This window comes from Lycorma delicatula, chromosome 13 (assembly GCF_047948215.1).
Source record: "Lycorma delicatula isolate Av1 chromosome 13, ASM4794821v1, whole genome shotgun sequence".
Classification (NCBI taxonomy): domain Eukaryota; kingdom Metazoa; phylum Arthropoda; class Insecta; order Hemiptera; family Fulgoridae; genus Lycorma; species Lycorma delicatula.
Genome location: NC_134467.1, coordinates 54,083,151 through 54,100,281, shown reverse-complemented (window position 1 = coordinate 54,100,281; position 17,131 = coordinate 54,083,151). Strand labels below are relative to the sequence as shown.

Sequence of the window (17,131 nt, the reverse complement as noted above, 5' to 3'; positions counted from 1 at the left end):
AGTAGGAATTAGTGAGGTTCGGTGGGAAGAGGAAGGCGACTTTTGGTCAGGTGATTTTAGAGTAATTAACTCAGCGTCAAATAATGGGCAGGCAGGAGTAGGTTTCGTGATGAACAAGAAGATAGGGAGGAGAGTGGAGTATTTCAAAACGCATAGCGATAGAATCATTGTAATAAGGATAAAATCAAAACCTAAACCGACACGATTGTTAACGTCTATATGCCTACAAGCGCCCATGATGATGATGAGGTAGAGTGTGTATACGAAGAGATTGATGAAGCAATTAAACACGTAAAAGGAGATGAAAATTTAATAATAGTTGGAGATTGGAATGCAAGCATTGGAAAAGGCAAGGAAGGAAATATAGTGGGTGAGTACGGGCTGGGCAAAAGGAATGAAAGAGGGGACCGACTTATAGAATTTTGCACGAAGTATAATTTAGTAATTGCCAACACCCAATTTAAAAATCATAATAGAAGAATATACACTTGGAAAAAGCCAGGCGATACTGGAAGGTATCAGATAGATTATATCATGGTTAAGCAAAGATTTAGAAATCAACTCGTTGACTGCAAAACTTACCCTGGAGCAGACATTGATAGCGACCATAATTTGGTGATAATGAAATGTAGATTGGGGTTTAAAAACCTGAAGAAAAGGTGTCAGATGAATCGGTGGAATTTAGAGAAGCTTGAGGAAGAGGAGGTAAAGAAGATTTTTGAGGAGGACATCGCAAGAGGTCTGAGTAAAAAAGATAAGGTAGAAAATGTAGAAGAAGAATGGGAGAATGTTAAAAAGGAAATTCTTAAATCAGCAGAAGCAAACTTAGGCGGAATAAAGAGAACCGGTAGAAAACCTTGGGTTTCAGACGATATATTGCAGCTGATGGATGAATGTAGAAAATATAAGAATGCTAGTGATGAAGAAAGTAAAAGGAACTATCGGAAATTAAGAAATGCTATAAACAGGAAGTGCAAACTGGTGAAAGAAGAGTGGATTAAAGAAAAGTGTTCAGAAGTGGAAAGAGAAATGAACATTGGTAAAATAGACGGAGCATACAGGAAAGTTAAGGAAAATTTTGGGGTACATAAATTAAAATCTAATAATGTGTTAAACAAAGATGGTACACCAATATATAATACGAAAGGTAAAGTCGATAGATGGGTGGAATATATTGAAGAGTTATACGGAGGAAATGAATTAGAAAATGGTGTTATAGAGGAAGAAGAGGAAGTTGAGGAGGATGAAATGGGAGAAACAATACTGAGATCTGAATTTCAGAGAGCATTAAAAGATTTAAATGGCAAAAAGGCTCCTCCTGGAATAGACGGAATACCTGTAGAATTACTGCGCAGTGCAGGTGAGGAAGCGATTGATAGATTATACAAACTGGTGTGTAATATTTATGAAAAAGGGGAATTTCCATCAGACTTCAAAAAAAGTGTTATAGTTATGATACCAAAGAAAGCAGGGGCAGATAAATGTGAAGAATACAGAACAATTAGTTTAACTAGTCATGCATCAAAAATCTTAACTAGAATTTTATACAGAAGAATTGAGAGGAGAGTGGAAGAAGTGTTAGGAGAAGACCAATTTGGTTTCAGGAAAAGTATAGGGACAAGGGAAGCAATTTTAGGCCTCAGATTAATAGTAGAAGGAAGATTAAAGAAAAACAAACCAACATACTTGGCGTTTATGGACCTAGAAAAGGCTTTCGATAACGTAGACTGGAATAAAATGTTCAGCATTTTAAAAAAACTAGGGTTCAAATACAGAGATAGAAGAACAATTGCTAACATGTACAGGAACCAAACAGCAACAATAACAATTGAAGAACATAAGAAAGAAGCCCTAATAAGAAAGGGAGTCCGACAAGGATGTTCCCTATCTCCGTTACTTTTTAATCTTTACATGGAACTAGCAGTTAATGATGTTAAAGAACAATTTAGATTCGGAATAACAGTACAAGGTGAAAAGATAAAGATGCTACGATTTGCTGATGATATAGTAATTCTAGCAGAGAGTAAAAAGGATTTAGAAGAAACAATGAACGGCATAGATGAAGTCCTACGCAAGAACTATCACATGAAAATAAACAAGAACAAAACAAAAGTAATGAAATGTAGTAGAAATAACAAAGATGGACCGCTGAATGTGAAAATAGGAGGAGAAAAGATTATGGAGGTAGAAGAATTTTGTTATTTGGGAAGTAAAATTACTAAAGATGGACGAAGCAGGAGCGATATAAAATGCCGAATAGCACAAGCTAAACGAGCCTTCAGTAAGAAATATAATTTGTTTACATCAAAAATTAATTTAAATGTCAGGAAAAGATTTTTGGAAGTGTATGTTTGGAGTGTCGCTTTTTATGAAAGTGAAACTTGGACAATCGGAGTATCTGAGAAGAAAAGATTAGAAGCTTTTGAAATGTGGTGCTATAGGAGAATGTTAAAAATCAGATGGGTGGATAAAGTGACAAATGAAGAGGTATTGCGGCAAATAGATGAAGAAAGAAGCATTTGGAAAAATATAGTTAAAAGAAGAGACAGACTTATAGGCCACATACTAAGGCATCCTGGAATAGTCGCTTTAATATTGGAAGGACAGGTAGAAGGGAAAAATTGTGTAGGCAGGCCACGTTTGGAGTATGTAAAACAAATTTTTGGGGATGTAGGATGTAGAGGGTATACTGAAATGAAACGACTAGCACTAGATAGGGAATCTTGGAGAGCTGCATCAAACCAGTCAAATGACTGAAGACAAAAAAAAAAAGAAGTCAATATTTGAAGAACAGATTTTACAGCTGTGCAACTCATTCCCAGTTCTTGATTCAAAATTTCTGAAACTATAGTTTTTGAAATTCCAAGGTGTTTTAGCTGTTGCATTATAGTTTTCATTTATTAAAACTTTAATCTGTTTCACATCTTCAAGAGCTTTTGTCATTGCAGGCCTGCCAGAATGAGGGTAAATTTTTACTGAAGTATAACAGTTTTTAAATCTCTTAAACCAATCGTTAATTTGTGTATCATCAATGTATATACATCATCAGCATAAACTTTATGTATCATGGCACTGGTTTCTTAATACGAATGTCCCAAGTTTTTGGCAAAATAGAATGTAGATTCTTTTCTCTATGCATTCTGACATGAAATGTGGCAAAAAAAAATACTGATGGTTTCATTACAGCGTACTTCTAACTGAATAGCTCAATCAACATGCCACAGATGAAAATATTTGTGAAAGTCTGCCTGAATTGAACACTAGCGCATCCTTATGGTACTTCTACGTTGAAAGTTGCAGCACAAAATCGGATACTTTCTCAACAGACCTCATATTTTTATTTTTGAAGTTTCCAATATAGTTTTGGAAAATGAAGTTATTGAAATGTTGAATTGAATTATTTTTTAATTTAATACATTTTGTCGATAAAATATTAGATACTTTAAACATTATTTATTTTTGTAGCATTTCAAATTAAAAAAAATCTGCTGTGAATTCATTTTTGAAAATTCTATTTGATTAGTTTTATCATTTATAGCAGGTGTTGTTAATTCTAACTAATTACTTTTTTAGTAGAATTCAAAGTTTTCATGATTGCGTTTGAGTTCTCATTTATTCACTACTAAAACTGAAGTAGTATCTAGTGAAAAAGTAGAAAATTAGGATAAAGCAAGTGTGCGAGCTTGTAGACATATTGGTGCATATATTTATGTTAGAATAAATTTATAATGATAAAGATTACATTCAGAAGTTGTTCAGTTATTGAATCTATTTTTAGTAAACAAAGACTTATTATTACAAAAAAATAACTAAATTTTTTTTTTATTGTATACAAAATTACAAAACATGAAAAAATAAACCAGTTTCACATCAGTATTATGTAATAAACAAATGTATCTGCGTGAACGTGCGTGCTATACTGTCATAGAAAATTGATACAATTTTCTTTTAGTTTATATCTAACACAGTTTTATCACGCATGCTAGAGAATTAAATCAAATACTTAGTGCATTAAGTAATTCTTGAAAACATTTTTCTTTAACAAATACATATTTGAAAAAAAAAAACATAATTTATGTCATTTATATCACAGTATGTTATTTATAATTGTCAGAGGAAAAATGTGGAAAATATAAAAAAAATCAAGGGAAAGAAATCTCTTGGCATTTGAGATAATATATAAAAATGATTTCCATCCTTTACATTACTTTTTTTGTCAAGGGCTATTCAGTGAAATTTGTTTATTTTATTTTTGCTTCAAATATTTGAGGAGATATAGAGGTGTATATTGTAACACATACTCTTATGTATTATATGATTAGTTTTTAGTAATCATTGTATAGAATTCTACGGTAGCATTTATTATAATTAATATGTTTTAGATTGGCAATCTGTGCATACATCAAATTTGTATAATATGATTTTATGTTCATATAATATGATCTTATGAATTGTGGCTTTTTATGAGGATATATTTTGACAGTTTTATGTGAAATAAAAATTGTTATTAAAATTGGACACAAATCTACTGCCGGGAATGATGTATATTGAACCACAAGCTTTTCAATTATACTTCTTAGGATAAAAAAGAGGCTACTGAATTTGTAGCCTACTTGGTTAAGCTTATGTTTCATCCTGAATTTACAAATAACTCCCACAATTTATTTGCACTGATGAGTTGATGAAAATTTACCTAAACTTTGCCAGTAAGTCTTTTTTTTAATATTCATATGACTATTTTATTTTTCCTTTTTTTTGCCAGGAGGCCTTTTATTAGTGCTGTATTAGTTTGTATGACAGTGATTCAGTACGTTATGAATTAAAAATATTACAAAGTTTTTAACTTAAAATTGTGAAGAAAAATTTTTTATTGTGATGGTTATTTAGATTATCTTAGTGTATTGAACTCTTTCGTTTGATGAAACTAGTGTGCCAAACAGGAAGTGTTCATGGGAAAAAGTGGAGAAATAGACAACAAAAAAGTGAATAAATAATCTCTATTCAGTATAGTACAAGTACCTTAATGTAATAATAAGATGTTAGTATGAAACCTGACCTCCTTGTCTGAGCGGTAACATCTCTGGTATTTATCATGTACTACAAAATTCATTTCTTGTAAAAAAAAATCCCTTTTCAGCACACCAGAAGGCAGAGGTAGATTTCAGTGGTGCTAAGTAGGGGATAAAAAAGATTTCCACCTTAAAGTTAAGAAAAACTTCAGATTTACTCAATATGACAATGGTTAAACGTGAAAAAAAGTTTCACATGTTTAGCATTTGACAAGCCCCATCTTACAATTCCAGCAACATTTTGGTCATCCCTTGCCGTAAGAGATATGTCAAAAATAAAAAAATCATATCAAAAATTGTTTCAGACAAAAGTTTTAGGTAATGTTTAGAGGACTTATCAATCGCTAAACCGATTTGATACTGTGTCTATTAAGGGAGGTATGATTTATTTTGTCTTCAAAGCCCCTTGGGCCAATGGTTGGTGATATCAAAAACTTTATTCAGATAAGTTTTAGGCCCTTATCCAAAGAATAGTAGGAACTTTAAATGAGTTCAATATTTCACTTAATAAGAAAGTTATAGCAATATTTTGTTTTTTCAAAAAAGTTCCCTATTTTCTCCCCCATGGTCCAATTTTGCCCATTAACAAACTCAACCGAGATTTGGATCATTATATTTTATATATCAGTTTGGAAGTGATTGTTGCAAAATTACGGCGTTAACGTGTCCACAAGAAAGTGAAATATATATATATATATATTTAATTTTTTTAAAAGCAATTCTTTTAATAACCTTACTCCTCTGTACCAGTACAGATTAATTTATATTTAATAAATCAACCCTATGTATAGAACATTTGAAATAGGATGACTCACCTTATTTCATTACATAACAGAAGCGCTTTTGCAAATTTGATTTGCATCATCAGCTGCATACATAATATATATATATTACAAAATGTAAAGAAAAATCAGTGAGATGGCTGGCACATGATTTTGCTTTGCTTGGGTTTTTTTTTATTTGAAAAGTTTTTATTTTATCTTTGTTTTAATTGCATTTTTGCATTTTAGTTTTGACTTAGTTGATTTTGTTTGATTAATCTTGGTAATTTTGGAAAATTTTTTATATTGTTTTTATCTCTTTTTGGGATCGTAATTTTTAAATGTCTGGTTTAAATAAGACTATAAATTATTGATGATTTTTAATATATATATATATAATTTATGCAGCTGATGATGCAAATCAAATTTGCGATAGCGTTCTGTATGAAATAAGGTAAGTCATCCTATTTCAATTATTTTGTATTTAGGGTTGATCTATTAAATATAAATTAATACATATATATATATATATATATATATTTATATATAAACTTTTCAACTGATGGTGGTTTTGAGGTCTGGGGGATTTGAAACACGAAGATATGTCAAAATTTTCATGAAGTTGAATCGTGGTATCATTACAATAGGTAGCTTTCTTATGAAACGACCTAAAACAGGTAGGGCAGCTGTCATAGGTCATAGGCATGTAGTCGTAAGAGAGAGAGAGAGAGAGAAAAAGTAAATAGATATTCCTCTGGTTAGATACAGTTGCACAGTGTGTATAGGTATGAAAAAAGTAAGTTATTTATTTATACCGTCGGTTGAATTCATTCTGAAAAATATTTTAAACTTTTAATTCATTTGAAATTTAAAACTGAATTACATATTATTGTTTTTGTTTTCAGAAGATTCCTTTTACATTCTTGATTCAGTTGAACTCGGTTATGATATTAAATTAAAAGGAAAGTGCATTAATGAATTATATAATTTAAGTTGTATCTTAAAGATATGTCACTATGTTCTTTCATCAGAATTAATTGTGAAAGAAAGTAGTATTGTATTTATGAATTATATGGAATTCGTTGAGCATGACTGCAAGAAAGCTTAATGTATCATTTAAAGTTGATTAAACAAAAGTAGAACCTAGAATAATGACTTGTTTTTTATCAGAGTACAAAGTGCATTTTTTCTTTTTTTTATCAGCAACATATTCAGAAGTTATATATATATTTTTCTGAAATTAATCTTTTCATGACCCATATCACCTCTACTAATTATTGTACATATAATTCAATTTGATCCACCTAAGTACAGAATTAAAAACTTAGGTGGATCAAGTTGAGTTATATATATATATATGTTTTGTTTTGTTTTTAATAAATTTTATTTGTTTTTATGAACAGGCAAACAAGTCTATAGTTATACCTAAAGATCATCATAAATGGGTTTTGGGCAAAATGGGCCAGAGATTAAAAGATTTGGAACGTGATACTGAAACTAAAATAACAGTGCCTGCAATGAATGATCCATCAGAAACTGTTACAGTCACTGGAACCAAGGAGGGCATTGAACGAGCTATTCATGAAATTAAAATGATTTCAGAGGAACAGGTAGTGATTTTAATTGTGCTCTTAGTTGGTAATTTAATATCAGTATTTATTGCCATTTAATTAGCATCCATGAGGATCAGTCTTTCCAATATTAATCAGGCTTTTATCTTTTACATTTATTAGTATGGAATAAAAATACAAAACATATTTATTGCTTTTGTTTGTAGTCACTTTGAAATTCGTCACATTTTTCCAAATGTTGCATTGGAAAATGCACATGTCTTATTATGAAAAAGAGGTGAGCAAACTCCAAGGGAGCTTGCACATCTCTTCTTCATAATAAGCTTGAGGACGTGCCATGAGCCAATTGCGCACAAACTACTCGACTTCCTCTGACACTCTGGAATTGATGTCCTCCCAGTACTTGGTTTGAAGGAGTCACCATGACTCCTTCAAACCAAGTCACACCTGACCTTCTTCCTTCATGGATACACTATTACAAGATGTGGATTGTCATGAAGGAGAATCATATCTGATCAGTTGATGGCGCCTTTTGTTCCTGTAGGCAGCTTTTAGTTTGTCCCAGGGCTAGCAGTAGTAAGTGGCATTCACAGTACAATTTTCTTGTAGAAAATCAACAGGCATTATGCTTTTGCAGTCCCAAAAGATGGTTGCAAGAACCTTTCTAGCTGGTGAATACATTTTCACTTTTACAGGGCAATTCTCACCCCTCTTGTGCCAGTTCATACTTACTGATTTCAACTTGGAAGCTCATGTCTCATCACTTGTGGCTGTTTTATTCAAAAAATTATTTCCTTCTTGAAATTGATTCAGGAGCCTTTGGCAAATTTTCTGTCTTCCTTGTATTTGATTTTAGATTAAAAGTCTTGGGTCTTACCTTTCACAGACCTTACATAACCCAAGGTGCTTTGTGATAATGGAACAGGTACTTCTATGACTGATATTTACTTTTGAAACGATATCGACTGTAAGGTGCTGATTGTTTTCATTGAGGTCCAGAACAATTGAATGTTGTTATCCATTACACTTGCCCTTCAATATCTACTGCTACCCATTTTCTACAGCTTCATCCCCTCCTTAAATTTGCTGCATGTACAGTTTAGTCAGAATTTCTAATGGATTGATGCTCTCATTTGTGTAAAATTTTATTATGATATACTGCGCAACCGATGAGAACCTCTTGCTCTGACGTGATATTACTGATCCAAAAGATGGAAATAAAGGCGGCTAGAGTGTTAATCCCATCTCCACATCTCTTTCACTAACAACCCCTTCACACTAGACCACTCATGTTTGTATGTGAGCCCTGAAGACAAAAGTTAAGTTTATATTTGACCCTCGTATATGAAGTATGTGTATGTGCCATTTTTATCATTATTAATATTATCTTTATTACATTAGTATTTATTTTTACATCAGTACGATTTATCGATGATTTATTTTTGGGGCTATCATTTTTATGTATGCAGTTGGTAATAGAATGAATGAATAAATGAGTGACTGTACAGGAGGATATCAACAAAGTGATAGTGGACTGAAAATAATCATTTATCATTGTTTATCAAGAAGGCTGCTCTATTTACTTATTTACATGAAGAAGAAAAACATTAGTTCTGAAGTAGAGTATACAAGTATCTACTGTACAGAGAATATTATTATAAAGTGTGTGAAGTTGATAAATGTGAGTGTTGAAGTTGACTATGACTTTTGTTCACCGTCTGAATAAATGAAGGTAGATAGTTGTAGATGTAAATTATCTGGAAAACCCAATTGTTACATAATAATATGGTTTAAGTATAAATTGTTTGTATATTATAGCATTCCTGCTCCCTTGAGAATAAATTCATAAAATAGACCAGACCAGATTCTTTTTAGGTATATTTCATTTAGATTGTGTAAACTCTTCTCTAGATATTAGCATTATAACAGAAACTGTAATTTTTGTTATGATTTTTATTGGTTAGCAAGTGATGTGATTTTTTTATAGCAAAGCTATTTGCTGTTAAATAAGGGCTGTTTGGAAAGTAACTTCCGATTGATTATTAAAGAAACCTCAATTTATTCTATGCATCTTCTATCTACTTTTCTACTTAATTGCCGTCCAGATTAAGGTACTTGTCGTATCTTTAAACAAAGTTTTTGATAATCCTCATTATAAACCTCTGCCGCCTGTGAATTAAGCCAGGTAGTAACACTTGTGGCTGCGGTTGGATGAAGCCATACGAAGGCAATAGTAAGTTTTGTAAATACACTAATGGAAATGTTGCCGAGGCATTTCCATCGCTGGCATCTGGAGAGGGGCCAAACTGATGACTGTTATGTGTTATCATGTTTAGAGGGTCTGAAAGACGACTTGAGGTACAGCCCATCAGGGTTAGGAACAGAAAGGGTGGTGTAGCAGCTGGGATCGTCACAAGGTGGCGATCCCTACAGCGCCAGGATGGTAGTAACATCGTTTTTCAACTCATCATTTTCAAAACGCTGCATCGCTTACCATTTCTTCATTTTTGTGAAAAGGTGATAATCACTGGGAGCAAAATCAGGGCTGTATAGAGGATGGTTAAACAACTCCAATTTGAAACTGCCATTTTGGCGAGTGTGTACTGCAGTATGCAGACGAACATTGTCATGAAGAAAAACTATGCTGAACTCAGCATGCCGCGTCGTTTGTTTTGTATGGCCCTTCTCGATTTCTTCAAAGTCTTGAAGCAGGTTTCAGCGTTAATTGCCCTGTCTCTTTCTATAAAATCAGCTAACAGCCCCAAAATCTGATGTCATCAGCTTTTTTGAATAAAGTGTTTGATGGGCCTTTACAAGTTTTTAAGAACTGGTGTGGCCCCACTGCATTGATTGACTTTTTGTTTCCATGTTAACAAATTTAAGCTATGTTTCATTGCCTGTTACAGTGTGTTAAGGGATTTATCCTTTTTGTTATGGTATTGGTGAAGGAAGATTATTGCTGACCCCATCTTTTTTTTTTGTGTATTTATCAAAAAGAAACTTAGGGACTCAGTGAGCACAGAATTTATTGAAGCCTAACCTGCTGTTTTTGCAATTTTGTATAGCACTGTTCACAGTATGTCAAAGGAAAAAAGACTGATGATTCTGTTATCATGAATTGATGATCTTCACATTGAGACTTGTAAGAAGTTCATCTGTGACAATTGAGCAACTACTTCTTTCATTGTAATGAATGTTTGCCTATCCTGAAACATACGGCACCATTCTCTTATTACACCGTCACTCATCATATTCCCTTCATATATTGCACAAAGTTCATGATGAATTCGAGCAGCTGACAAATTTTTTTCATGAAGGAAACTGATGTCTGCACTTCACTGTTGGTGGGATTGTCTACGAAAGCAGTTATTTCAAATGAGAGTTTTACAGGAAGAAACAAGCAAGCAATATTTCCAGTAACACTATTAGAACCATACTGAACCATACCACTCAACTGCGCAAAGATAGAATCGCTAACCCCATTCCTTTGCGCAATACCGAGGACCAAGGGTTAATTTCTGAATAGCCCTTGTGTAATTTATAAGTTTATTTTTTAATAAGTTGCTAAGATGATAGTATTATATTTTCATTTATTTTTGTGAACATACAAAGCTGAAGTAAAAAACCACCATATCAGTTTGTCTCCCTTATCATGCTGGTTCATCCTGTCAGGTTATATCTATGGGAGTATGCATAAACAACAAAAATGGACTTTTAAAATGAGTTCATTTTAACAAGATTTACACATCTTATCTTAGATGTTGGATTTTTTCATTTAAATTCATTGTTGGTCCTTCTTGATAAATTAGTAATAAACTGTACTGTTTTTCATCTTTTCTAAGTTTCTAACTGTAAAGTGCAACACCTCACCAAAATATTTGAGAGTGCTCATAATTAATGATACCCTGGTCTATGTCGGACTGTTTTTAGTTGCTAATGTTATCAAATTTATCTAATTAAAATTAACTCCTGCATGTATTGTGATGTTACCTTAGGAATATACAAAAAAATCTTGTTTATTTATTAGCAGCTAATAGTCAGTGTGTTAAGTTAGATGTCATTATACTGCTGGGTTGATGAGTCATTGTTTCATTATTTGGATTGTATTTGTTGCAGTCAAAGAAAGCATTTGAAAGGATCACAGTACCTAAAATATATTTACCTTTTGTTTGTGGGCCTCATAATGCACAGTTAAATGCCATGATGGCAGAAACTGGTACCAAAATTACAATACTGCCTCCTACTGTTGCCAAAGATGAAGTAACTATATCCGGTGATAAAGATGGAGTGGCAGCTGCAAAAGAAAAAATATTATCCATAGTTAAGGATGTGGTAAGTTAATATTTTAGTGGTGTGTTTTTTTTGAACTTTTATTGTGTTGTGGTGATAGGTTGTTGGAGATAGGGGCATTTTCATTGTGCCATGGTAATATTGGTATTGTTTGTGATTCCATTTTGGGCTCCTGCTGGCAGGCTGGCCGCGCTGCCAGTATATGGTAGCCTGTGTGACCGGGGGGGGGTGTGGCTTCTTTCCGTGGCGGTCCCTGAATTTTTACCTGTGAGACTCTATGATGGGACTGAGTGGGAGTGCAGGGTTTGTTTCCAGCTCCTGCACAGACCGGAGTGAGGTGTGACCTAATTTAGCCGACTTATTTGGGTATAGGTCTGAATTTCTATGTTGCGTAAAACATAGTTTTGATTGGCATGAGTGTAGCCCCGATTTAACTTACAACTCGTTCGTTTTCCGAGGCATTCACAGTCATGAACAGTGTTATCAAATTTAGGCTAGGCATGGGGGGGTCCGTGCTTCAGCAGTCTCGGTTAGTTAGTTTGAGGGAATCATGCAAGGTTGGATGTGAAGATGTCCGTTTGAGGCCTACATGAAGGCAAAATTGAATTGGTATTTTACTGATGCAAATGTCTGCCGAGACATTTACATTGGTGGCATCCCGACTGAGGTCTCTGGCTAATGACTGTAAAATGTAATCAGTTAGAGGGTCTAAAGACGACCTCTGGTAAAACCCCTCAGGGCTCGGAATGTAAGGAGTGTGTGGTGACCGGTAATGTCACAAGGTGAGTGTCTTCCCCCTATGGATGTAGTGATAGTAAAGCCAATAAGTTTTATCAGTTAAATTATCTTTTTTTTTGTTAAGTGCTGGTTAAGTTGACCTAAATTTTATGATTTTGCAATATTGGGGAAAATTTTAAAAGCATCTGTGTGCAAGTTTGTCTGTAAAGTTTTGCCTTATGACAGTTTTTTTGCATCACTTCATTCAACTAGTTTTGGCATCCCTATGCCAGTTTTTAAATTGATTGTAACATTTTGTTTTTCCAAATTTTAGAAAAAGTTCAATATTAACATTATTCAGCTTTAAAAGTGCATCAATTCTAGATAATGAAGTTTTTGAGCCGTGAAGAAATGAATCTTTGTAAAATATGTGCTTTAAAAATTAATTGTTTTAATGAGCTGTTATAGCCATTACTAGAATCAAGTTGCACGTGAAGGTAATAACTGTTAAGTTAAAAATTATTTTATTTATTAATAATTAAGTAACATAGAAATTTTGAATTTCATCCTTTCATTCTGAAAATGTAGAAATTAGTAAAAAACTTTTTTTTTATAAAATTGCTTTTTTAAGAAAGTTGTTTATAATTTTGTATTTTTTGACCCCTAATAATGTTAAAAAATTCCAAGAAACAACCTCTTATATCTTAACTACGTTTTCATGTTCAAATATAGTGGAAAATACTAGAAAAAATTTTAAGCTTTTCTTATTTCCATTTTAAATATTTCCCAATACTCTACAAATCTATTTATTTTTCATTGATTTTTCACTAATTTTTAAAATTTAGGACAGAAACCATTCAGGAATTGTTAGGGCTTTCTGGCTATTTAAGAATTTTGATTTGGTGATATAAGGGTTGTTGATTTTTTGTACATATTTTGCTTATGATCATGTTAAAATTAAATTTGTTGCCCTTTTTTTTTTAGGAAGAACGTTGTGCAACAGTAAGTGTAGAAGTTCTGAAATCTCAGCATAAGTATGTTATCGGCCCAAAAGGTAGTGCTATAACAGAAATATTGGACAGAACTGGTGTTAGTGTTGAAATGCCAAACAGCGATGCCACTAATACAATCATCTTGAGAGGGCCTCAAGACAGACTGGGACATGGTAAAAAACTAAAATTTTTATCATGATGTAAATTTATTTATGTATTACTTTTTTTTTGTGATGCTTTACTTGTTTATGTTTTGAATTTACCAGTTTTAGCAAGAGACTGCGTAGTTTAATATATTTTGATTGACTATCAAATTAATCATTAAAAAAAGGTGATGTCTTTTATTTAGATGCTCAAAATTTTAATTTTGTTCCATTATAAAGAACATCATACATCATATTTTCTATGAAAAAAAATGAAATCTGTTTACTAAAAAAAAAGCCAAACTGTTTCTTTAAGCATTTCACCTCAGCTCGTGTCTATGAATGTAAGTGAATGTTTGTTTAATCACTGATCTCGCTTCATAATTCTGTAAATATCTTAGGTAATGTTGAACATGATAACGATCACTGTTTCCAAGTTTTATGTAACAGATCTTCTTTAGCTATGTCAGAATAAAAATTTACGTTCTGAAAAGACATATTTCACAAGAAGCTAATTTAGTATATATTAAAAGTCTTATGTCCCTGGCATCTTCTCAACTTCTTTAGATTTTTCTTTCATAAAACTTAATTTATAAAAACTGGGGTTCATTTATATGGGTTTTCTAAAAATTTGCCAGCATAGTATTTTCATATCTTTATCAAAGTTGTTTTAAAACTTGTTAAACTTGTTAACATATCCTGTCTATTTTATTTTTTAATTTATGGCATTTTGAATAGTATGATGTGATTAAATTTGATTTGTGGATATAAAGCATGGTAATCCAATATGCTAAAAGATATAAATGACGTCACATACTTTAAATTCTTTAAGAGGACTATATATATATATTTGACAAATGATTTCTTCTTTTTTTTTAAGAATTGTCTTTCTTCATTTCTAAAATGTGTTGGTGCTTCATCAGGTTGGTAGTACATTTCAATTCATTTTGCCAATGAGAAATTTTCAAACATTGAAAGAAATTCGTAGTTTAAAGATTTCAGATAATTTGTCCCTCTGACCTGTTGTTTTATTATGAAAGGGACTATAATTGGTTGTCGATCATGCCATACCAAATGTTCACTAAAAATTGTTGGAAATTTGATTCAATTACAGCATCTGAGGTTTATTTCCACCACCAATGTGAATTTTGTGTGTTTAAACCATTACGGGTAAAAGTAGCTTTCTGTGAAAATAGTTTGAACAGGATTAAGTGGTAATTTTTGTTAACCTGTTGTCAAAACAGCAGTTGGCTGGGAGGGTCGCCAACTGGAGGTGTTGAACTTTCTTCTTGAACATAATAAGGACACAGTTCGTTAGCATATAATGTTCATACTGTACTTTTTGAAATGGTGAGTCATGCAGAAATTCTTTGCGTGCACATTTTAGGACTAGCTGTACCATCCAAAGAATGTTTTCCGTTTCATCACTATGAAAGATCATGAACGTCATGGTTGACATTCAGATGAAATATGAGAGCTGGGAAGTGTACCATTCTCATGAAGATTATTAAAGATTCTACAAAATACTTTATGGTTTTTAATTATTCATACAGGATATCTGTCAGTATTCTTGGACCACCGCTAGAGCATTTACATTGCAAAAGCTATACATAAGAATCGTATCAGCATATTTGGCATGAGAGAAATGACATGGCATTTTTCAAAACAAAGAATTGTAGACAGAATTTCCCTTTTTTAAATTCAAATTCAGTTGGGAAAATGTAATACAGTTTAAAAACAACAGACATAAACAAACATCACAACTTGATTCTGAAAAATAATTAGATGCAATTAAAATTATGTCGATAACAACTAAACCACCTAAATTTATTATTAACACTTAACCACAATTTTATGACAACATAGAATGGTTACTGACAAATTAATCTCATAGTATACAGTTAGGGTTGCAAACCTAATTTTTCAAAGGTCTAAATTTATTGCTCTAAATACAGCTGTTTTTTTTTTCATTTTTAAAGATAACATTTTTATGTTCATAACTCGAACATAAGGTAATAGTTTTAGATAGTTTTAATAGAATAAGGTAGTAGATTTTTTATTTCATGGTAATCTATTATACATTTTTATTCCACTGTACAGAGTACATAAGGCTTGGGGTGAATTTTATTTTCAAAAGATTTCATATCTCATTGGATACCTATAACAGTCCATTAACCTGTTAGTACCAGTAACCAGTAGTACCAGTAAAGCACTTTGTACTTGCCTACTACGATCAATGGAAACTTAAATACACAAAACTGCAGAACAGACATAAAGTGAAGGGATAGCCATCCTGCCATAACTTCTGCAAACATAGCAGCACATGTGTCAAAGAACAGTAAAAGTACAATAAAATGCACTTTTGATTCAGCACATATGTTATTGTAATTTAATAAAAAAAATTTTGGCTTCAAAATATTAACTCCCATTGCCATTGTATCACAAATTCTAAATTCCTTTTTGATTATAAGTTAGTGAAAGAAACTGCATGCTTATCACTCACTAAGGCTTCAATAAACATATATCCTTGACATAATTACTAAGTCAATAGAAAATGTTTGCTATAGTATAATAATTAAACAAGTATTTACATTTGTTTATTTTTTTAATTCACAATCGGTATGTAGATTTAAACAATGCTGATTTTCTTTTGTACTTTGTCATTTTAAAAAATTGTTGTTAGTTTCGTGACCCATTCAGTGACAACTTTTCTGACCTCATCATAATTTGTAAAAAGGAAACTGCTTTAAGTTTTATTTTTGTTTAGAAAAAATTAAAATTGGTATGGGATATAGCCAGCCTTTAGATTGCATAATGGTTATTCTAACTGTGTCTGGTCAAATTTTTGAAGCGGCACTTCAGAGTTATTGCCATATTTTGTCTTCTTCTGAAACATAATCAAGACCATTTGTCGATAGGTCATCTTGTTTATTATCTGCTGAATGAAGAAGCATATCATTTCACTAAGGCTATGAAGTTACTGCCACTCTGATTTTCATTTGTATGAAATTGATGATAAGAGGTCTTTCTGGTCCCAGAAAAAGTACACCATCATTTTTCCTGAGCTGAGAGTTCACTTGACTATTCAGTTTAGAAAGTTACCCGAATGATTCCATTGCATCAGTTGCATTTATTTTTGTTAGTTTTATCACTTGTCCTGTGTTCCATTTCCAGTAACAGTGGGATTAAGAAATTCATCACATTCTTATTTACATTTATCAAGAAATATTCTGGGCTCATGTAAATTTTGGAACACATCTTCTGTAGTCAAGGTGTTTGTTACAGTTTTATATCAAGAGAAACCTTTTAATCTAAAAAAATTAAAATTCTTATAAATATCGTAGTTTTATTTTTTACTTTAGTACAAGATGGGTTATCCAGAACAATTTTTGCAAATGTTTGATGTTAACATCAAACATGATACATTATTTTTTTTTTTTACACGTGTTAGATTCAGAATCTCATTTCAACTGTTTCCTTATTTCCCTATGAATTTATATAGGGTTAAATTTTCTATTTTACTAGATTGTATTTGAACTTTCACATTCAGCAAGATAAACATTTTTGTATATATTTAAACACTGGAAA

General features: G+C 32.1%; 1 protein-coding gene across 2 annotated transcripts in view; it reads left to right on the top strand.

Moving 5' to 3' along the window:
* Positions 1–17,131, top strand: part of Dp1 (satellite-binding protein 1 Dp1) — a 115,925-nt gene that overhangs the window by 30,128 nt on the left and 68,666 nt on the right. For both annotated transcript variants that reach the window (XM_075380880.1, XM_075380881.1), the window contains exons 4-6: positions 7,234–7,440; positions 11,518–11,733; positions 13,393–13,573. In XM_075380880.1, coding sequence (XP_075236995.1) covers positions 7,234–7,440; positions 11,518–11,733; positions 13,393–13,573 — 604 coding nt within the window. The remainder of the gene's footprint in view (positions 1–7,233; positions 7,441–11,517; positions 11,734–13,392; positions 13,574–17,131) is intronic.